This window comes from Micropterus salmoides, unplaced genomic scaffold, assembly GCF_014851395.1.
Source record: "Micropterus salmoides isolate LMB-PRFRI ecotype aquatic unplaced genomic scaffold, ASM1485139v1 Ms_hic_scaffold_16, whole genome shotgun sequence".
Taxonomy (NCBI): domain Eukaryota; kingdom Metazoa; phylum Chordata; class Actinopteri; order Centrarchiformes; family Centrarchidae; genus Micropterus; species Micropterus salmoides.
In genome coordinates, this window is record NW_024040707.1 from 13976167 (window position 1) to 14000533 (window position 24367).

General features: G+C 40.1%; 1 protein-coding gene across 1 annotated transcript; it reads left to right on the forward strand.

The window, feature by feature from the left end:
- The first annotated feature begins 22488 nt into the window (after positions 1 to 22488).
- LOC119905362 (rhodopsin) lies at positions 22489 to 23872 on the forward strand. The gene has a single exon (XM_038722323.1). It carries the CDS (start codon positions 22489 to 22491, stop codon positions 23551 to 23553), a length of 1065 nt encoding a protein of 354 aa, XP_038578251.1. The 3' UTR covers positions 23554 to 23872.
- The last annotated feature ends 495 nt before the right edge of the window (positions 23873 to 24367 follow it).

Here is a 24367-nt window from a genome sequence, read left to right on the forward strand (position 1 = left end):
TCCTATTTGACAGGTAGGATGAAAACCATTCTAGGGCCGTACCAGAGATCCCCACCCAGTGCCTCAGTCTGTCTAACATGATGTTGTGATCAATGGTGTCAAAAGCAGCGCTAAGGTCCAGGAGTACCAGGACTCAGCACATACCTTCATCAGCAGACATTAAAAGGACTTTAAGCAGGGCAGTCTCATGCTATGGTACTTCCTAAAACCAGATTGAAACTTTTCAAATATTTTGTTATTTTCGAGTACAGTGAGCAGCTGTTTGGACACAAATCTTTCTAGAATCTTTGCAATAAAAGGCAGTTTTGAAATTGGTCTAAAATTTTGTGGGAGGGAGGGATCTAAACCAGGTTTCTTTAAAAGTGGGTTCACGCAAGCCGTTTTAAAATAATCAGGGACACAACCAGTAGATAGGGAGCTGTTGAAAACAGAGATCAAATGGGGCCCAACAGAATCTATTACTTTCAGTAGAAACTTTGTAGGTATTACATCAAGTGGGCTGGAGGACACTCTCATTTGTGATACTGTTTTTAAAAGCTCAGACAAGTTGATGGGATAAAACTGGTTAAAACTCTCTTGTTGCTGGTGAGGAACCTCTGAGTAAGAGGCCGCGGGGGTAATAGAGGCTCTGATTGACACCACCTTATTGGTAAAATAAGATAAAAACAATTCACAGTCATCATTACTTCCAGCTGAGGCACAAGGAGGGGTTGGGTTTACCAGCACCATACATTTATCATATAAATACATATCTGTTATTTATAGAGCATCAAGCCTCAATATTTCTCTGGTACAGACAGAAATGTGTCCTTAGCACTCGGCATCCTAAACTGTCAATCAAAGCAAGATGGCATCAATGGTGTGTGATTCAAATCAGATAGTTCCTGATTTACATTAAAAATGTGCCAATTTTATGTTGCTAGTTTATTTAGGCAATGTTCTTGTACACCTGCTTGTCTTTCTTCTTTTGTTAAATGAAAAAACAATATTTTGATTCTGAAACTTATAGGTATAAGTTTAAAATTTAAAATAATAGTTAGCCCTAGCTATCTGACATTAATTGATACTGTCAACTTCTGTTCAAATCTCCTAACCTTATTTTATATATTTGACACAACTGTAATATAATTAAATTTCAGGCATCCTTGCCAAATATTTTTGTTTATGTTGTGTTAAAGGTTCAGTGTGTAATATTTAGGAGGATCTATTGGAAGTTTCTACAGTAGCCCAAATGGACAAACTGCTCTACAGAGCGTGTTTCGTCACTACGTTGAATATGTACGAAGAAGAAGTGACAGTAGTAGTATTAGTCAACTAGTTTATTAGAAGTAAGAAAAGAAGAGAAATTTGGACAAGTGGAGGCCCACACGTATTATTTAGCACAAGAGCTGACAGAGTACAGCAGTTGGAGGAGCTGTATAATTAAATTAATTTATCCCAGGAGCAAGACAGCCAGCTTGGCCAGCATGAAGTCTCAAACACACGCGCACTCAACCGGCTCGGCTGGAGAAGGACTGTACTGCGCAAAAACACAGAAAAGTGAGGAAGGGGCGTGAGCTTTTATAGAAATTAATGGGGCGCCATCTTTGAACAGTATACTCCTTCTTTCTCAACTTCATCCCCCATCCCATCCGAAGGATCTGTCCCAAACAAAGATTTCTTCTGGTGTGTAGGTCAGCATGACAATATTTAATTTTAAAATGGTATTTTGACACACATTTGGCCTTTAACAAATATTGCACCTCCTGCGATTTGAAAATTTCAGTTTGCAGTTTCGATAAATTGTTCAGCCCTACATCCCATTATCTATCATATATCAACACGTAACACAGAGACAAACAACCATTCACGCTCACATTCACAGCTACAGGAATTAACCTGAACGTTTGGACACAGACACAGGGTGAACATGCTAACTCCCCCAGCTGGCCAGCGGGTTCAAACCAAGAACCTTCTTGCTGTAAGGCAACAGTGATAACCAATGCACCACTGCGCCACCTAGCTTTCTCATGCAGCAAACAGACTGGTAGTATATTGTAGCTGTTATACTCATGTTTGGGTGCACATAGCCCAAAAACACTGGCCAAAAAAAAATACCTCTGTGAAACTGCAAATATTCATCTGAGACCAGATACAATTCACACTACTGCTCAAAGGGTGAAGGAACTGAATCCCCTTCCCAGAAAATACAACATACACGAAGACAAACGTGAAAACTACTTTTTTCCTCTGGGTGAAAACACATTTTGCCTGGAGCAGTGTGGCCTGAGACACATGTTGTCTTCAGTTTGTGTTAGGCCCTGCTTTTTATAGATGACCTTCTCCATCTGAACAAAACATCATCACTTCCAGGTTGCGTTGCAACCAAAGTGTGAATATTTACAATCCATGCCAGGATTGTGATGGAGTGATTATGTCCCAGTGTCCCTTTTCCAATTACCATGCCTGCTTTTAGCAAACAAAGGTCTGTGTTTTTCCTCTGGAAATATCAACATCTTCACTGAAATCTAATAAAGCTACATACATACAGACCCAGCTGAAGAAGAACATTTTTCCATTAACATTTTGACTATTAAATATTCTTTTAACAGAATATGATGCGATTAAGTGAAGCTATCATTTACACCCAGACTGCAGGGATTTTACTACTTATCTATCTTTGTACTGCCATTTGGTATTTGGAGGTTTTGAAGAATTAAGCATTTTACAAATTATGCCTCTGTACTTTTCACGCTAAAGTCAAGAAGAGTATGTGCATTATAAAATGTGCCATTTCACACATTGTTTGGTGGTCAGTGTGAGGCTAATGAGGATCTTGTCTGAATGAAGACTCCTAAGGGGTTAACACTCAGTCATAACCACTCACGCTTAAAACCACTAAGAGCTTTCAGGAGATGAGCCATTGATTCCCTGGTGGCTCAATGCACAACTGCACAGCCACAATACAGGAGGAGGAGAGTCACGCAGCAAAGATAATCCACTTTCATGGGCCCGAAAAAGCATTTGGATCACAACATACAATTCAAAAAGAAGATTTAGGTAGAATTAGACAGCTGTTTGTGCTAAAACTCAGAGTGCACAGTGCGTCAACACTAGTAAAAACTTTGGTAACGTGCATTTGAAGGAAACCAATGTTTCTCTATAAACATCAGTTTCCCTCTCTGCCCATTTCAACATCTTTAAACCATTTTCAATCTATTCACACACATCTCCTCCACATATTCCCGTGTCCACCTGTTTCCTTTTAAGCCCCTGTCTGATAAACAGCCATCCTCCAGAGGGACTCAATTTTGTAATGTTGTTGAAGAGAAGATGGCAACTATCAGACATCAATCTTTATCACAACTCCTGGGTACTGAGCTGTCATTTTTTCTCTCTCCTCCAAAAAAAAAACTCAACTAAAAGACCTGAAAACAGACGCATGCGTGCACAAATCCACGTGTGCAGTAACATACATACAACACGGAAACATGCAGTTTATACTGTGCTGTGTTCATTATCCCGAACATCTCAGTAGTTGTTTCTTTCCGAGACTCTGAGCAAAAAAGAAACTTTTATGTGGAGAGCTCTCATTCAAACAAGATGTTATTAAAATGAATAGCGCAGGAATGACAGACAAGGTCTCTGGCTGTATGTCTTTCAGAAGCCATCCTTGTTTCATCGCGTGCTGCTTTCCATCTGTCACGTTTCAGAAGATTCAGTCTAACTGCAGCTATTTGATCTTTTCCTTCACCTCTATTGAAATCAGACAAAAAGAAATTATTAAGAATGGAGTTAATTTTCATCTTTCCTGCACTAGATTCTATGCGTATTAACAGAAATCCATAACTATTATTTTGCACCTAATCATTTTTGCAACCACAAATTATATGTGTACATGAGTCCCTTTGCATTTAGCACCCAGGCATTACATCAACAGTGTGGAGCCCAGAGCACAAACCTTCTGGGTCTGCCAAATCCACTTTGGGTGGAAGTAATTACATAAGACACTTAATGACAACACGTTGAATAGATGAGATGGGAACCACATGGGCACTGTGTGCAGTCTGCCCTCTAATCCCACCTATCTGTTACCATTTTCACAAGATGCCACCATCACAAGAAACACACGGGGGGCTATTAAATGTCTGTCGGCCTCCCTCTCTCATCTCTGACCACAAGTGCAGTACTAGATCTAATAAAAGAAAAGCTACGAAGCCTCTCTCCTTTAATCTACAAATTAACCCAACAAACTGCAAAACCACACTAGCATAACTGTAAACCTCTAAATGATGCTGTAAACAGAGAAAGTCACATCTGGAGATCAGATTGCTTTTTTTTTTATCATTGAGCCATTTGCCTGTTCTGTGAGGGCAGTAAATCACCTCTAATTGGGCCTCATATGCAGCATGCGTTTAGAAACTGCAACCTCGAAACCCCCACTGTAGCATGATACTGAATAAAAATAGAAACAAATACCTCTATACGTTGGTGTGCTTAATGAATGATATGGCCTTAATAGAATGGAAACAACATGTATGCTCAGGGCAATTAAGCTTTCTGAAATCCATTAAAACCCTTTTGGATTTCTACGCTGAACTGCATGAAAGGTAGGTAAACAGACCAAGATAATGATATCTATATAGAGGTGTTCACAATGAAACTGTAACTGCACGTCTATTTCTGTCCTCCCAGGCATGTCCCCATGACTGTCATGGATTAACTGCAGTAAGATGTTGCCTCATCAAGCTGGAGGGGCAGGTCACCCTAACATTGTTAGATTCAGGGTGGAAGGGTCATATGATACGGTTGATGGGGAAAAGCTCAGTCCCATTTCCTGCCAAATATCGTATCTCCATCATACTCCTTTCTGAATTTGATTACAGTTTCTTTTTTGGGGAAGGATAGAGACAGGCAGGATTAACCACAAACTCATCACAACATTTTTCCCCCCTTGGGCCATGTTTCATTAATGAGAGTATCAAACAATTGATTACAGTAGTTTTACTAAAAAAAAATTCTGGAGCTTTCAACTGAACACCAGACAAAAACTGGTCACAGTTACATCTGAGAAGGGTGTAAAAGTTGAACCAGGAGTAAATGGACAGTTGAAAGATCCCCCACATTCGAACAGGGGTTATGATCTCCCCCTTCCATGTATGGCAACCTCCATTAAAACTACCCCATTCACAGAGGAAGCTCACAGATGTGGTTCAAAGCCCCAGAAAATGTCAGTAAATGGAATTTATTTGTCAAACTAATGTTTACAAGGTCAAGACCTTTCACACTCAAAGTGATTTAAGCAACAAGCCAGTGCAAATGCCCCAAAAAACAACAACCCCCTTAACCTAATAAAGTTAAAGATATCTACAATATGTGTGATGTCTAAGACTGAGGATAGTTACCACGGCAGGTTGCACCGCCCGGCGGGGACTTCAGGTGACCCGAATCGAACGCTCCCACAATGGAACCCCGCGTCTAGCAGGTGCACAGTGCACATAGGTAAAACTGCCTGGAAGGGATGGAGCCAACCAAAGCATTAAATTACCAGGCAAAAAAGTAAATAAATGGCAAAACATGGATCACAATGTTTCCAAACTCAAAAAAGTTGTTTTCCTGCATCGGCGTTACCGACTAGGAGGAGGCGGAGGAGGCCAGCTATGAGCATTAAGGATCCGTCGAGCAGTAAGTTAAGTTAATGTTACCGTTTAGTTGATGTGTTTGTGGGGAGCTGTAACAAGTCGTTTGACAACACTTACTGTTGTTTTTAAGACATTTACAGATTCCTAGAAGAATATTTTACTCAGCTGGAACAAACATATCCATTGGGCCGCACGGTAAACATGATTTTTTCAATCTGTTTCCAAAGTTGGTAGCAGGAAGTGACATATCTGCATGCAAAATTGACAATTATTAAGGTTCATTCGTCTACAAATTCAAGTTGATCTACACACATCTTATTTCCCACAATATAGATAGAGATGGATAGATAGCTATAGTTATATAGGCTACTGATTTTGATGTACTATATAATATAAAGCCTTTCACCTAATGCAGCTTGATTCTTCTTGCAAAAGTGTTGCAAAACAACCTGTGTTGTTTGTCATGTAGTAATCTTTGAGTTTATGTCGTATATGCTATGGTTATGCTCTGTCTTGCTGTTGATTGTCAAGAATTAAGAATGTGCGCATGTTATTTTCTGTAAACTATTTGTGTGGCACCCGCTGTGGTGTGCATGGCTTTTGAGTTTTTTGTTGGTCACAGCTTGTTTGTGGCATTATGCTATTGTATATGGCTGTTTTACTAGGACATTTGTTGTATTTATAATACAAACAGTTGGGTGATATGACACTATGTAGGCACTATGGGATGAAAAAAAAAACGTGTCAATTCTCGCATATTCTGCCATCCTGTTTATACCTCAGGGATCTCTTCCTTTTTATGTCTCTGCTTGTATGCTACTGAGCCAATGTGGCCAAATTTGCAAAACTAATGTTTTAGATCAGCCAACAGCGGGCGTTTCTTTCTGGTTATTTTTTATCCATAACAGCTTTTCTATGGATATTAAATGAAATATACTATAATGAAGAACTTGATCCACCAGCTAATAATAGTCTGTTGCGCATAGACCCATTAAGATGAATGGATTTGCCAGCCTTAACAGGTGGATTGCATGAAGGACCCAGTCATGTGATTTGCAGGCAGACCCAGCATTAGCACTACAGTTGACAAAGTTCAGCACTTCTTGTGTAAACTTTCATACAAATTAAGATACATTACATTTGGCAACCAGAGCTACATATTTGCTGATCAATAATGTGATTTCTGCTTGGCCTGAAACTCTCTCTCTCGCACGCGCGCTCGCTCGCTCTTGTACACATGCATATGAGCAACTCTTACCATCAGCTTGAAAAATACATTTTTAGCGCACCCTGAAGCTGAGTAAATGTTATATTTTGTGGTCCTTGACATCAAAGGACTTCCACCACTGATGCCCAGGTGGCTACCACTTTAGGGAACGTCTTAAGTGTTGATAAATCTTTTCAGATACATTTCTAAAACATGCTTGCTCCAGAGACTTCCACAACCGTACAGTAAAATGAAGCATAAGAGAGGTTTACATTTGGGCTCAAATAGACATCGAAGTGTGCTGTCAAGACCAACTACCAACATTCAGTCCTCTTTTCCTCTTTGAAACATACACAGAGTCAAATGAACTATCAGATGGATGTGATAGGGAGCGTGTTAACTGATTTAAAAAAAAAAAATAGATGAAGGAACACACTGATTGATGTGCTGTGTTTTATGCTCTTACGTCTCATGATTTATCACAGTGCCTTTGCCGTGTTCTTCTGCCAAACACTTTTGAGCCACATGATCCAGTTGAAATCAGCAGCTCTGTCTTTTGTTTCACATTCGGTGGAAGAAAACGAACAAACAAAGACTTTTACTCATTGAACATGGTGCATAAACCCGCTGTTGGTTGTTGCAGGCCTGTTGAAAGCCAGGATAAGGCCAGAGTAAGGAATGAATCAAGACTGTGTTACTGGCTAGAGCCCATATGGTTGGTGTCTGGAATATTAAAATGGGCAGACTGGTACTCAGTAAGACCCTGAGCTCCGCAGACATGAGCACACTGTTTGGCCATGATCTGTAAGACCCTGTCATTTTAATCAGACAGTGCGGAGCTCTGTCTCCTGGATGAGCACAGAGCTTTGGGTAGGTTTTTGTGCCAGCAGCTTCCTAGACAAGCAACATACAGATCACAAGAACTGAGAGCATGGGTGAAGGACAGGGGTACTTAATGACTCTATGTATGCGAGTACCAACACTTACACAGCTAAGTATTGGATGATCATGTTAGCTTTTGGGTTATTCAATTCTATTACAAGCCTCGCAGGGATTACTGATTGGCCTATCATATTTTTGGCAACATCATTTTAGAGGAATTATCTAATATGGGCTGTGTCATTAAGCAAGCGAGTAGGATGAGACAGAAGTGGTGCAACTGTGTGTGTTTGTACGCGAGCTATTGAGAGAGATTGTGTAGTACGTGTGTACAGTGCATTATTTTATGTATTGTGTCTAAAATAGCAGGCTTAAACCTTTCAACAGTGGTTATACATAATCATGACGAACATCACAAGATGCTGCGCGGCTTTCATTTATGAGTAGAGAGTCTTTTAGTTCACACGCGTGCACAAACACACAAAGACATAGACAGACGCACAGACATGAACAATAAATATTCATCTGATCTAGCTTTGATCAGCTCCAGCATGTAAACACATTAGGCGTTCTGCAAAGCACATGTGCCGTTCGAAAGGCAGGCAGGGATAAGTTGAAAATGAAAACTACATCCCTCGTTGTTAGAAATAATCAGCATCTCCAAAGGCAGGGATGGTGATTTAAGCACATGTACGTGTGTGCATCTGTGCTCACAGCCATTCGCTTTTATTGTCTGGTGATAACGGTAGAAAATGTTAATCTGTCTTGTGGCTAACGTAGGATTAACACCGCCTTTTGTGCTCATAGATTTTTGTCCTAACAACGTACTGATTGGTTAACTAAATGTAAACATCGTTTCTGTATTCTTATTCTGTCATGATGTTTGATTTTTCATATTAGGCTCTGTCCGCTGTCAACATGCTGTAGAAATGAATAATTCAGAAACACTTGCGTCAAAGGAGCCTGTACCATTTATAGCTACAAATGGCTTTATATTTGTATTTGAAAGAGGGTAAAAAAGGATGCTCCTCTCAGCATTCAAGCTGCAGAAAATGCAGAGGGTAACAGAACAGAACTCAGCAGGCATGTATCATTGAGATATGGCAGATACATAATACACAAGGCAAGAAATGCCAGTGGACGTATGATTAATAAGAAAAAAAAAACATGGGGCAGGAGGTTGGGGCGGAGGAGGGGTAAGCAGTAGCAGCTATGTGTAGCAGGCAGAAGCAAAATGCATAACCGGGCACAGCAGCAGTAATGACCAGCAGAGTATGAGTGCAAGCCTGCCAGATTATAAAGACCACTTGACTTGATTGCAGTAGGGCTGAAACAGACAAATGTTTCCATTATTGATTAATCTGTCTATTGGATAGAAAATTTGTTTTGTCTATAAAATGTAGACTTACGAGTGTCTAGGGTTAACTGGTGTTTTACTGGATGTTGTATGAATTATAAAGCCCTATGAGGCAAATTTGTAAGTTTGGATTCTTCTTTTTGGAAAATGGAAAAATGCCCACCACAATTTTCCAACATGCCATCTCAAATTGCTTGCTTTTGCAACCAACAATAGCAATGTTATAAAACAAAGAAACACACCAAATCCTTACATCCGAGAAGCTGGAACAAGTTTGCCATTTTTGAAGGCAATACCAATCTTTTTATAAATATATGTCTTAGCTTGAATGTGACTTGTGAGTGTGATTAAAGAAGTGTCTTGATAGTAATGGTGTGCATCTAGACATCCATGGCTTTAGGGATGACAATGTCAGTCTGTCAACTTTGATGATCCTCTGACTTTTCGGTTGCTATTTGTTCAGCACTTTGGTGTTTTGACCAGATGCCTGCATACTTACATTCAGCCTCAACTGTGCTTCATGTTTTTTGCTAATTAGCAAATGTTAGCATTCTAACATGCTAAACTAAGATTGTGAACATGGTAACATTACACTTGCTAAAAGTCAGCATTGCCGTTATGAGCATGTTAGCATGCTGACGTTAACATTTAGACATAGCACAAAGTGCAACTTCACAAAGCTGCTAGTATGGCTAGCCTCTTAGATTAGGTTTTGTGTAACACTAGCAGCACCAGGAAAGTGAGCTGACTGTGGCCCACAGTTGAATAGCTGCCTGAGAATGCTAAGAGCTCCTATATGAGCTGGGTTTTTTTTGCCTCCTGCTGAAAAGTAATTCCTTACAGACATGTAAAATAAGTTCTATGTATAGCCTTTTTTAAGCTTGAAGGTAGTTTGATCTTTTCGCAATGATTGACTGTAGCGGAAGCTCCTCATTTATAGCTGTCTGACTCTTCAGCCTTGAGAGATATGCTGGAGTGTTTCATTACAGCGAGTTAGCAAAACACAAAATCCTCTTGACACGGAAAGAGGGTTTGATCATTTCTAATGTTACATCTGTTATATAGAAAGGTTATACGCTTTTAATTTTCACACATACCTACAGGAACATACTTCCTAAAAGGTGATGTAAAGGTATGTCTTCTCTAAAGGGGGCAAATCAGGTTGCCAAGCAGATGGGGTATAAATCTGTTGTAGCCCATTCCCAGTCACACCCCTCAGGAGCCCAATCCATCATGTGCTGATCTGTCTGAATCTGCACTAGTCCCTCCCTCTCATTAAGGAAATGAAAGTCTTAATTGGAAATTGTGTTAATTCTCTGACATGGTTGAAACTCTATCTCCCCGCCACTTCCTCTAAATTGGAGACACACTTGACAAATTTGGGGTGGCAGCTCTACTGATGCATATCCTGGTTAAATGTTTTCATCTTCGCCCCCTTTCCACTATTCACGCCACATTATGAGCTCGATGATTAATGCCCACAAAGCCTACAAGCACGCTGGTTCACCAAAACTAATCTGTGGTGGAAAATTGGAATGAGTGGTGGCGAGTTGCTCTAACATTGCATGAATAGAATGATGTTTTGAACTAAAAACAATATTGTAGATGACTTGTACAGAGGCATAACGGATTATTACTCCATTCATGTAGGACATATAATTAATATTAATGCATCTACACAGATGAGCAAGTGCCACTCTGTGTTAACATATTATTCACACCCCTCACTTGACAAAACCCCCCACTTCCTTTAGAAACACAAAAAAAGATCATTGTGCGTCACGCATTGAGCTGTGTTTCTCTTGTTGAGGCTATAATAAATAAACAATAAGTTTCTCTGCAGTGTGATGCATCTGCAGGGTCAAGCTGCATGTGAAACTGATGTGGTTTTCACAATGAGCACACTGTCTCAGCTCTGAGCCTGCATGTCTAAACAATACGTCAGGAAGAAACATTATGCATGCATGCATAGAAGGAGTTAAATAACAGCACGTCCAACTGCATTTGCATTTGGAAGAAGTGAGATACCAGTGGCTGATGACAATGCCAATCGCATCTGTTGTAATATTAGACTCTAATTATAGTCCAAATGATATGGTTCAGAAGACGCTTAGATAAAGAGCAGTACTGCTGTCAGGACTGTGGATGTGTCAGTCTTGAATGTTACGTTTTAAAGCAATATGTTTTTAAATATACAGGTGAACCTACAGACTAGTTTCTGTCAGACCACTGCTGTCTGCTGGATATGTCCTGTGCAGTGTTCGCATCATGCAGTGCACAAAGGAGAGAGGAACAAAGTTAAAATGTAAATTTGAGATAAGATTACACCAATTTATTGGCTCATGTTAGATGTGTCTATCTGTGTAGGGATAAGTAACAAGAAATTGCAAGTGTAGAAATATCAAAGATAACTGCATGATTGAGGTCAGTTACAAACTGTTAAATAGGTTTTCCACAAGAGAGCACTGAAATGTTTATTTTTCAACTGCAAAATACAGATACAGCCTGTATCTAAATTATGTTCTCATTACATAAATACAAAACAGTTTCAAGGGATCAAGGGCGTCATTGAACGATTATTTTCATCCTCGATTCTATTTTCTCGATTTAACATTTCCATCCATCCATCATCAACCGCTTATCCTGCGTCCAGCGTCGCGGGGGGCTGGAGCCCAGCTGACTTAAATAGGTAGTATTATGTTCATTTTCAGGTTCAAAATCTTAAGTAGGGGTTGTACCAGAACAGGTTTACATGGTTTAATTTTCAGAAAACACAATATTTTTCTCATACTGCACATTGCTGCAGCTCCTCTTTACACCCTATGCGTTGTACGCTCCGCTCTTGAGCTACAGAGTGATGTATCTTACTTGTACAAAATCTTTGTTGGGAGTTGCACATGCGCAGTTCCCAGGTAAGGACTACTAGCCAATCAGAAGCAGAGAAGGTGGTATGAAGCAGAAACAAGGTAGTGTGATCCAAATCAAAGACGCTTCAGTCTGCGACCGTAACTTAGCAGATGGTATAAGTTACTGACACATCCACAACCACACAACATCATTGTTCCACATCTTACCATTAGGACTAAACGTTGAACTGTTGCCGGTGTTCTGACGATCTCTGCTGCCTTGCTGAAAAATGGTACCATAGCGCAAATCGATAGACTCGACTCTACTCGGCCCTGCTCCGTTTTCCATTGCAGACAGTACCCAGAGATAGTATGTAGCTTGTCGTCATAGCGACGCCACACACAACTGCCGCGACGTAATGCTCAATGCGACACACACCAGCGACCCACACAGCTTTCTCTTTTTTTAGTTAAAATGTTTCAACATTACTCAGAATGTAAAGACAGATAAGCGGTATGAAAACCTTCCAGCTGTGTTTTCCTCTGCCGTTGTTGCTGCAGCGGTCTGTGTGACGGTGGGAGCAGAGGGCTCTGTGAGCAGTTGGCTGGCCGTCCTCACACGCTCCTCCCGCGGGTTGGCACAGGCTTCCCCAGCAGCCACTCGCAGAGCTACTCAACTCTGAAAATATTCAAGCACATTTTTGTTCCACCATCACTTCTCGTAAAACTGTCAATATTCAAAATCTATACAGCTGATTTCTCACTTCAAAACTTCTCAGAAGTGGATTTAGTGATGAAATTCCATACGGAAACTGTAAAATATAAAACTTTCTGTTGCTGGCCTCTGTCTGGCGCACGCAATGATGATGCAATGAATGGTGAATATTCTCTCTGACCAATCAGCAGTCTGCTGTGTTTTCATGTTACATTTTAGTATCCCTCAGCTCATTTGGAACCTTGACAGAGGTGAAAAAGTACCTGGAAGCAGGTACAGGTACAACATTTCTACAATGGAAACCCAAACAAAGGCGAGTCGAGCCAAAGGGCCTCCGCTCAGACTAGCTTGGTTTGAGGGCGTGCCTGACCCCGCTAGCCGCTTGGCAAGCTTTATGAGCGTTTTCATTGTGACGTCACAAGTAAAGGAAGTGGGCTGGGCTACAAACGAGCCGTTTTCAAGCGGTTCAGAGCAGAGCTTTCTGTGGGAGATGGGAACTCCCTCTGGGCTGGACTTTGGGCTTTTTCACTTTGCAAACCTGTTACATGCACAAAAAAGATATATAACTCCATAAAGGAGAGGGGAAAAGCCAAAAAGCATAATACCACCTTTTCTATTTTCTCTATTTTTTTCTTGAAAAATTATTGAAACTATTAATTGATTATCAAAGTAGTTGCTGAAAGATGTTCTGGCAATCAGCTAATTGATGAATTCAATAATATTTCGGCTCCAAAGGGATGCATGTCAAACATTTTTGTTTATGTGTTTGACTATCGACTGATATCATCAGATTTTCAGAACTCTGAAATATCTATATTTATATCGACCTAACAGTTGGGACAAATCGTGTGAGTGTTGATGCGTTTGGTCTTCCACTGCTGAACACAGCCTAAGTGTGAGTCGGATCTGTCACATTTTTGGATATATATTTGGATATTCATATTTCAATGGAAGGTTTTGGGGTGTAGACTGGGGATGATTTGGCCTAAGAATCAGCTTCAGGTAGTAAGTTTGGACCAGTTCCTTCCTTCCTGTAACTTCCTTACAACTGATTTTGGCATAAAATTTGTGGCTAGTCCGGCATGAGTCCAGCAATCATGAATACTGGACTGTGGCTACATGTGCTCAACACAAAGATTCAGGTTAAAAATCGAGAAAAAGTGGCCCTTTAACAGAAACAAACCAAGGAGAAAAACCTATGTCTGTACAAACCTAACGGTACGCACACCGGGATCCCGCCTGACCCAGGTCCTTAACTTACCATTGTAGCTACTATGTTCTAGTTTACAAAAATCTGTGTGGCTGTTTAGCATATGAATGATGATATGATAAAAGGAGTTTAGAGAGGGGCGATGAATATGTGTGGCTTTGAAGCGGTTGTTGTCGTGTGCAGATGAGAGCGTGGGAGGTGTGTGTGGATGTGTGTGTGTGTGTGTGTGTGTGGATGTGTCTGTCTGGAAGTGTTTGCTGATGAGGGTGACATTTGTGCGCACAGTGAGAGGTTTAACCACCAGCATCTGGGGCTTCTTTTTCTAAACCCTAAAACATCAAGCCAGGAGAGGAAAGAATCCAGCTCAGCCTGACGGTTTAGTGCCGCATCCAGTTCAAGTTCTGAGTGAGGACATCGCTCTCCACACACTCCACAGGATTTCAGCACTCTGCACATACACCATGGATCCATCACCTTAGCAACCAGTCGATTAAAAGATGATGAATCATGCCAAACACTGCTAATTTCTTTGCAGTTGTCAAACATGAACAATGGGCGGTAAGATGGAGTCACAGAAACGTCACCACGGACAGAATGTTGTGTGTGTGTGTGTGCGTGTGAACTTGAAAGACTACCATAAAGAGACAGAAAAGAAGACAGGCAAAATCAAGGCTAATCGGAGGATAGTGATTGAGAGAAGGAAGAGAGAGAGATGTACTTGCTTGCTGTTTAAACATCTGACTGAACAGAAGGAAACACTATCTCCTCATCAGCTTCTTTTTACTTTTATGAATACAAAGAGGTATTTTTTGAGAGAAATAAGGGGTAGTACTCGCATGCTCTCTTTGAAGAGGTCCATTAAATGCAGATCTCAGCTGCTTAACATTTGATTGCACACCAGGGATCAGTAACTATACACACACAAATGCAAATATACCATAGGTCCGAACAGGAATCTGTTTCAGACACCTGCCAGATCACTCTGACAAATACTCCATTCCCTGAGACTGGATGGTGCTAGTGCAGTATGATCTGATTTCCTGCATGTCCCTAGTGACTGAAGCTGCAACAACACCTCTGACCTCATCTTCTCTGCATTTTAAGGTGACTGAATGGGCCCGGATGCGATTCCTGACAAATGGCAGTCTTTGATAAGAGGGGGGGATATACATTAGTGCCTGCTGAGAGTGCTGACACATCCCTCCTCCACCCAATAATAGCGGTGATGGTCTAAAATACACTGATTTAGTTAAAGAAACAAGGACGTGGGTCGGGATCCAAGAGAAGTCCTGCTGTTACAAACAATGTGATTAATGTATTACAAAGAGGCAGCTTGGCAGCCTCAAATACTGGCGCCAAGCTAATGGCGCTACTAATTTAGCAACAAGATGCAAATATTGCTTCAGTCGATTGCTGTAGAATCAATAATGATGCAGAAGGTGAACAATTTCATGTCAAGCAGTACAGGTTAACAGCTCCCACTGCTGGCGAACATCCTGAAAGCATGTGCAGCACCAGATATTTCTAGTCAACTGCCTTTTATGTGAAGCTTTGATTGATTTATAGCCCTGTTTTAAGCTTTGATGTGCAGTGAAAGGGGAGTCTGTTTTCTAGTGGGGTTGACAAAATATATTAATTATCTACTATATCCACTGGCCTGTTGATTTTTAGTGTGACTATATGAAACCCAAACCATGGTCATCAGCAGAGCACCAGATAATTTCCTAAAAAGCAAATTAAATGCTGAAACAATTAGTCCACAGTTACCAATTACTTGATCATCGGATCAAAAAAGTAATTCAATTGCTTGTTCTCCACTGTTCTGTAAGAATGGTAGGACCTCTGCTCCCTCTACTGTCCTATTTGGACTGTTTTTATTTTACACTTGTGCAAAATGTAAAAGAACCAAAAAACAAACTAATCTATCAAGCAAAAATGCCACATTTCCTGGTTGCAGCTTAGAGATTTTGCTTTGTGAGGATTTGCTGGTTTTCTTTGTCGATGTCGAAGTAAATAGAATAATTGTATTGTCATTCAGACAAAAATTAACCAAGACGTTACTTTGGGGTTTGGGAAATTGTGATTTATTTTGTTTTCTGATATTTTATACTGAATTAATTAATCATTACTTTAAAAAATATCAACAGATTACTCATTTTCCAAATGTCTTGTTTTGTCTGACCAATAGTCCAAAACTGAATATCTTGTCTACTATCATCCTAACATTTGTTACTAACGTTTGTACATTTGTTTTTTTTTTGCTTAAATAATTACCAAAATGATAATTAGATTATCAACATAGTCGCAATAATTTTCTTTTGATCAACTAAGCGATGGATCAACTGATTGTTGCAGCTCTCCAACAGATTAATCAATAATTAAAATATTCTTTAGTAGTCCTAAACCAAATAGGATCAAATATTATTTTAATCGCTGCATGTGACTATTGTTTTGACAATGAAAGTCCAAATGAATCTTGACATCCTCGACACCAGCTGATGTTATTTTTGCTCTTACGGGCCTGATGATGTATAACCCTCGGTGTGAAATGTATGTGGGAGCTGGTGGTGTGCAATGTGCCATGTCCCGGTCACAGTGTTCCCTCCTCTCTACCGGTCACTCAGCAAGAGAGTTCCTGTGGGCAGAGTGAGAGAGCATCACACTCTGCCCACACATTTGTCCTCTAAAAAACCACAGTCATCTTCATATGCAAAAAAAAAAAAAACAGGCACAAAGCTGTGACTTTTTGAACATAGTGAAAGTTTTATTTGTAATATAAAAACATTACTATGAAGTGAGACTCATCACTCATTACTGTCTAAATGTAGATAGGAGTGACAATCACAGAACTGATGAGAAACGACAGTTTGAAAAGTTTTCACACCCAAATCTTAGAAATTACATATGTCGTGACGAAAGGGCAATAATAAGAGGAAGATAAAGTTTAATAACAATACAGTAACTAGTTGTTTGCTTTATAAAATAATGAAGGCAGGACTATTCTCATATGGTGTGGATAGATTCCTCCAGACTACTTTACACATTAGCTCACCTCCAGGCAGTAACAGTACATCTTCTGTGCTCATATGTGTTTTTCTTTGGAGAGAAAGCCATACACTATTCATAAGGGTATGGCTGAATCTTGGTGTATTATTCATTAGAGAGGTCCTTGTCAAGGCATCTATTTAGACACTACAGTACTGTCCATTTTCAGTTTAGCATCCCAGTTCACCAAACTGCAAAACCATAACGGCAGCCAACACCATTGTTTATACACAATTTTGCGGCACATCAAGAGACTCAGTAAAAACATGTGACAACCACCCTAATGTTATTTTTGGGAGATAAGGGTGGTTCATTCTTTACTTATAAATAAAGATCCAGGGTACGACACAGAAATCCAACTGAGTTCCTGCTTAGTGTAGGAGACAAAGACAACAATATGATTAACTACTTTGAGGATAGAGAGTTTTAAAGGAGGTTCCAGTTTGGAGGTTCAAAGATGTTGACGTGTACATTAAAACATGAACATAACTCAGACAAAAGAATTTTAACCCAGTGGTGGAAGCATAGACTGTATATAAGAAGTGGACATAGTCATCGTGATATCACCCGTTGTTTTGTGGACTGCCGTTTTGAAGCCTTGAGTTTGGCCGATAGGGCGCCGCCATGTTAAGTTTTTGCAACTAGCGGCACCGGACATGACCATATTTGGAGGAAACAGTGGAGCTAACAGCCTCGTGCGGAGCTAGCTAGCTTGCTTAGCTAGGTGCAACTGTAATGTGTTAACTGTCATTTTACTAGGGCTGACAATTTTGTCTCGCGAACAAAAGGCTTAAAACTAAATGTACTCACCAGAGAAAGTGAACAGCTAACTCCTAATAAGCTTTTTCAACGGCGCTGGTTAAATTTACACAGTGCCGTGGGTACGAGTCACTCTAGCCTGATTGACAGGTTGCCATGGTAATGACTTTTCAATCATAGATAATCCCCACCTGAAGCATACTCTGCTTTATGGTCTATTGTCCTCTAAATGGGACCATAATTTACTAAATGAACATCATGTTGTGTTGAAGAAGAAATGAAACTTGTGATTGAGACCATAAACTCATCAGGAAAGTGTTTACTGAGGTAATAAATCATGTGAGAAGTAGGGTCATTTTACCATTATTTCTAATGGAACCGGACTTCTATTTGCAACCAGAAGATTCGCCCCCTGCTTGCCGTTCAGTAGACTGCAGGTTTAAGGGACTTCCGAATTGGATTCACGTCTCTGAACGGAAGCTTCCCGCTTGGGTGGAAGAGAAGAACAAGTCCTTAAGTTAAAGTGTAGAAGTATTAACAGCTAAATGTAGTTAAAGTAATAAAAATGAAAGTACTCAATCTGCAGAAAAATGACATCCATGGCCGATATATTATACATGTTGGTCGAGGTGTGTTTTACCTACTTTATATACAGTAAGGTAGTTTAGTCCATTTGTTCCCAATCCGGAGGCCGGGCCCTTCAAATTATCACAATATAAATCCATGAGATGCTGAACAGGGCACTGGAAAAATTTGTATGAATTGTTTTAGCAACTAATTGTTGCTGTTTTGGGGTCTTGAACAGTTAATTAAACCATTCTGTGGTGGACAACAACTACTTTTTTGTAATGGGGTGGTGATGGCGCAATGGATAAGATGAGGTACGATGAGGTGCCTTTGGTGTGAGAGACCTGGGTTCAACTCCCCACTGTGACCCATCTAGCAAGACACTTAACCCCTAGTTGCTTCAGAGGCGTGCGACCTCTGACATGTATAGCAAATGTAAGTCGCTTTGGATAAAAGGGTCAGCTAAATGAATAAATGTTAATGTAATGGGCCACATAGTCCAAAATGTTGTGTTTTATAAGTGTGTCATGTTTTTTTTTCTTAATTTGGAAAGTGACCGGTAACTACAACTGTCAGGTAAATGTAGTGGAGCAAAAGTACAATTTGTGTAGAGTAGGGGAGTAGAAGAAAATGGAAACACTCAGGTCTAGCACAAGTACCTCCAGTGCTCTTACTTTCCACCACTGTTTGTTTCATGATTTAAAAATCATGAAATAAACAGTGGTGTGTGTTCACCAAAAAGTGAACACACAGTGATTGTGGTTCAAGGGTCAGTCATAGTAAAAACACAATATGTTGCTGAGGTCTTTGAAAACCTGGTTAAAAGTTCTATGAATTAATATAACATCATATTTTTGACAGAGTTTCTGGTAGGAATGAAATTAGACTAGTACTTACTTTGACTTCCTGTTGAGGGCAGCAAAACACCTACAGAGTTTTCACAGCAGAGGAGAGAGACTGTTCAACAGGTCTGTCCTGATCTCCTCCTGGGTCTGTAAATCCTGCGCAGCATGTGGATGAATAACTGGTGATTGCAGCCCTCAAGTCTCTCCTACTGCTCTAGTACCATCAAAAAAGTAGCCATCTAATAGTGAGGTACTTTACTATAGCAATGCTACACGAATTACTATGCACATTATCATTTATTTATACAGTACCAGACTTGCATAGCCTATACAAGAAAATCGCCCAATATTATCTTAAATTTAGTTTAAGTCTGTTTTAGGTTTTAATATATGATGTTAGACAAGGGCTGCAACTAACAATTTTTGATTATTATTGATTGATTATTATGCAGATTCTTTTCTCAATTAATGGATCAATCATTTTGTCTATGAAATACTAAAAACTAATGTCCAACCAACAGTCCCCATTTCATTTACTATCATACGACAATGGAAAGCAGCAAATCCTCACATCTGTGAAGCTGAAACCACCACATGTTAAGCCTTCTTGCTTGAAAATAAAAATTCATTGTAGTTCTATGTTAGATTTTATGCTTGAGAAACACACTCGTTCATGCTATCTCTATATTCCTCATTAACTTTTCCCCCATATTTTCTTAAGCTGTTCAGAATCTAGTGACTCAGACTGTCTAACATGACTTAATATGTGATGGTTTCCTTTCAGCTTCAGAGGCCGCCCATGACCTGTGAAAATTAGATTTTTCTCTTTGCAACACTAATTACCTGTCTTACACTCTTTACCTGCACACTTGCCCATTCTCTAAATCATGCACTTTACACCTATAGTCATTACAGTCATTTTTCTCCTCTGCTACTCTTTCACTGTAGCTGAAACATATCTATGATTCATATAGATTTATTTTATTAATGGCCTCTCATGCTTGGTCTGCTGCTTCTGTATATTGTTATATTATAGTCAGTGTAATTTACTCTCCACCAGAGAGCACAGTTTACTCAAAGCTTTACTTTCCCCAAACGCTTGATACCACACCACCATTTTTCAGCTCAACAAATCTTACCTCACCCCGCACCAGACTATTCCTTAATGAAGACTGATCAATTAGTGCAGTTTTATTACCGAAAGAGAAAAATGTATGTAACCCATTGACATGGATCCAGGGCCCTACAGCCCTGAACAGGACAATCAGGTGTATAACATGGATGAATGGGTGGATGGATGTATTTTATCCCCAAAAGCAGCAGAGTTTGGGGAAAGCAAGTTCAGAGCAAGTGTTTTATCAGTGTAGGTCTTATTTTTATTTTTCTATTCTTCTGTATTTCTTGTAAAGAAAATGGTAACAGGAGCACTTCTGGTGTCCATTACATCCAAAAGGTCTCTTGGAAATGGGAAAAGAATTATTTAAGAGGAAAAAATGTGTCTACATCCATTGCATACAGAGATTAGAGCTGAAACATTTGGTCAATTCATCATTTAGTCCATTGACAAAAAACTATTCTAATTGATTAGTCGTTCAATTTGATGGTTCCAGTAAACAGAGTCTCTTTGAGTTTAGGACTGTTGGACAATAAAGGCTATTTGAAGACGTCACCGTTAAGCTCTAGGAATTTATGATGACCATTTTTAACTCTTTTCTACTGTTTGATAGGCCAAATGATTAATTGATTATTGATATTAATCAAGACAATAATCAGCAAGTTAATCAATAATGAAAATAATTGTATTATATGTAGCCCAAAGTGAATGATTTAAGGCATACACGCACCTAAATTGAAAAAATAAGAAAACTATAATACATATGGGTTTAACAAACGGCATTTTTTCCCCCACTGAAGTAATAAAATACCAAACACATGGCAGCAACTGTTATAGAATTAGTCCTTCAACATGGAGGACTAATTCTGTAATAGTCAAATCTTTGCTGGACTGTCATGTCCTATCAGTGTGCAGATCACCTTGTATTAATAATTGAATGGAAACTTACAAAGCATTTATGCATACATGCTAATTAAAAATGAACAATAATTTAAAAAAAATACTGACACCACAATGGGCTAAGAGGCCCATTAAGTGCTAACCATTCATAAACCGAAACATTTAATACAAAAGAAAAATAAGTTATCCCATTTGACAACAGCAGCATCCTACTCAGCGAGAATGACCCTCTGCGACATTTAAATCCATTACCGGCCAGTGAGAGTAACGCATCCATAAGCCCCAAATCTCTTTAATACAACACCTATTAGGAAAGTGCTGAGCTCTTCACCAAGAGCTAAGATGGTCCACTACTCAGCAACACCACTGCATCTGCCCTACATTCAATGTAGCACAGAAAACCAACCACATACCACGCATTGATACAGAAATCAGGATATATTTTTAAATATTTTCAAGAAGATAATTGGCAGATTAATCTGTAAGGAAGATAATTGAGAGTCGCAGCCCTACTCAAGTCTAATTTGTGTTAAGGAAGAAGGGTCAACTATAGTCCAGTTATGAGTGATTTTGACTACTTGTACATAAAAGAATTCATACTTTTCTATTGCACCTGCGAACACCCTCAATATAGTGCTCTAAAACAGCGACTCCTTTTCAGATATTTCACAAAATGCTTTTAGAGGTGCACCAAAACCACATGGCTTTGGGCTGAATTTGTTTTTAGAATAAATGTTACCCGTACAACTTAATTTAATGTTATAATTTACTGTGTTAGATTAAGGTTTTAGGGTTACAACTTACATTAAATTAATTTATATTAATTCATCACATTTACCGGCTTAGCTGTATTCAGGGTCATGGGGGTCTAGAGCATCTACCAGCAGAGAGACACTTTGATGAGGTCACCGTCTATCACACAGCTAAAACAGAATGACACAAATGCTTAAATTCACATTTATAAATATATATGTGCAAATCAGCAAATCCCCTCCACTTTTGTGTGTGTTTTTATGAGCACCTCGAGGAAAGTTACACGAATATGAGGGTATAAGCAGTCGTTGAAGCATCCTTCAAATTTAGTGCACATGAAAAGATGAATTATTTACACAAGGTATCATGTTGTAAGAATGCTTTAATTAAGCAGTCTTTGGGTAGCTCCTCAACAATGGGCAGGAGCAGGTGCAACCTTAATATCTTGATGAGTGGTCAGTTATGTTTGCAGTGGTAGCTGGATTAGATATTAACTGTGTCCTAAATCACTTTGTGCTGACGGATTTGGAAAGTGATAATCCAAGGTGTGCCTTTAAAAGCCAGACCGTGGCTACCTGGGTCCATTTGTAGCAAGGTCCCTCTACATCACTGTCCTGATAAGCCAGAAGAAACACCAAGGAAGGGCTGATCGCAACCGCAAGCAGCAATCATGAACGGCACAGAGGGACCTTATTTCTATGTCCCTATGATTAACACCACCGGCGTGGTCCGGAATCCTTATGAATACCCTCAGTATTACCTTGTCAACCCAGCTGCTTATTTTGCCCTGGCATGCTGGATGTTTTTGCTCATCCTTCTTGGCTTCCCCATCAACTTCCTCACTCTGTATGTCACCATCGAACACAAGAAGCTGCGAACCCCTCTAAACTACATCCTGCTGAACCTTGCCGTGGCTGACCTCTTCATGGTGTTTGGAGGATTCACCACAACGATGTACACCTCCATGCATGGCTACTTCGTCCTAGGACGCCTTGGCTGCAATCTGGAAGGATTCTTTGCTACCCTTGGTGGTGAGATTGGCCTCTGGTCACTGATGGTTCTGGCTGTTGAAAGGTGGCTCGTTGTCTGCAAGCCCATCAGCAACTTCCGCTTTGGGGAGAATCACGCAATCATGGGTTTGGTCGTCACTTGGATCGGGGCCTGTTCCTGTGCTGTGCCCCCTCTCGTCGGCTGGTCTCGTTACATTCCTGAGGGCATGCAGTGCTCATGTGGAGTCGACTACTACACCCGTGCAGAAGGTTTCAACAATGAGTCCTTTGTCATCTACATGTTCTGTTGCCACTTCATCATTCCAATGAGTGTTGTGTTCTTCTGCTACGGCCGTCTGCTCTGTGCTGTCCAGGAGGCTGCTGCTGCCCAGCAGGAGTCTGAGACCACCCAGAGGGCTCAAAAGGAAGTCACCCGCATGGTCATTATCATGGGTATAGCCTACCTGATATGCTGGGTGCCCTATGCCAGTACGGCCTGGTGGATCTTCACACATCAAGGCGCTGATTTCGGACCAGTCTTAATGACCGTTCCGGCTTTCTTTGCCAAGGCTGCGGCTGTCTACAATCCAATGATCTACATCTGCATGAACAAGCAGTTCCGCCACTGCATGATCACCACCTTGTGCTGCGGGAAGAATCCCTTTGAGGAGGAGGAGGGAGCCTCCTCTACTGCTTCCAAGACCGAGGCCTCCTCTGTCTCCTCCAGCTCTGTGTCTCCTGCATAAAAGGGCTGTCAACACAGGCTCCATGATCCACTATCCAAGAAGAAGACCTCTGCTCCCCTTGGGAAACGACTGAAGGCTAATGTCTACAGAAATAACCTTTTTGTATTTTTACAACATGTTGGTTCAACATAAAGACAGTTGCAGGAAAGGTCAGCCCATTACAGAGTTGTTCCTGTATGTACAGAATATCCAACTTAACAATCTATGAGATGTTTTTTTTCCTGAGCAGAAAGGGAAAAAATGTATCTTTTACTGTTGGATCCTATATGATACTGGCTTATTTTTGAATGTAGAGGCATGTAATCAAGGCAACGTAAAATAAAACGCACTTTGCAAATGACTCATCCTGTTTGTTTTACTTACAATTTGGGTGGCAAAGTTCATATGACTGTAGTATATTTAATCAAATGAATAAATGTGAATGACCTATTCAGAATGCATTTATGTCTTGAGTCCATTTCTACTGCAGAACTTGATGGTACAGACACTTAGAACAATACAAAAATAATGTTTGAATTTATTTTGTAGAGGCATTTGCATTGCTACATTAATCTCATTTCAGTCACCGGTCACCTTGGACTTAGAACTTGGCCTACCTAAGGGATTATGACATTATTAATCAGGGATGAAAATACACACGACGCAACACCAACATAATTTGATGATGAATATTAATCACATTAGTTAAAGGTTAACACAGACAAAGACTTATAGGATAACAAATCCATATTAACGAGACACCTTGATGCAAAGGTTATGGAAAGGAAACAGTTACTCCTCGCTTGTATTCCTTCCATCATATCAAATATGATAT

Bases quoted from the DNA above. Each gene is read 5' to 3' on its own strand.
- LOC119905362 (XM_038722323.1), top strand. From the start codon at position 22,489: ATGAACGGCACAGAGGGACCTTATTTCTATGTCCCTATGATTAACACC.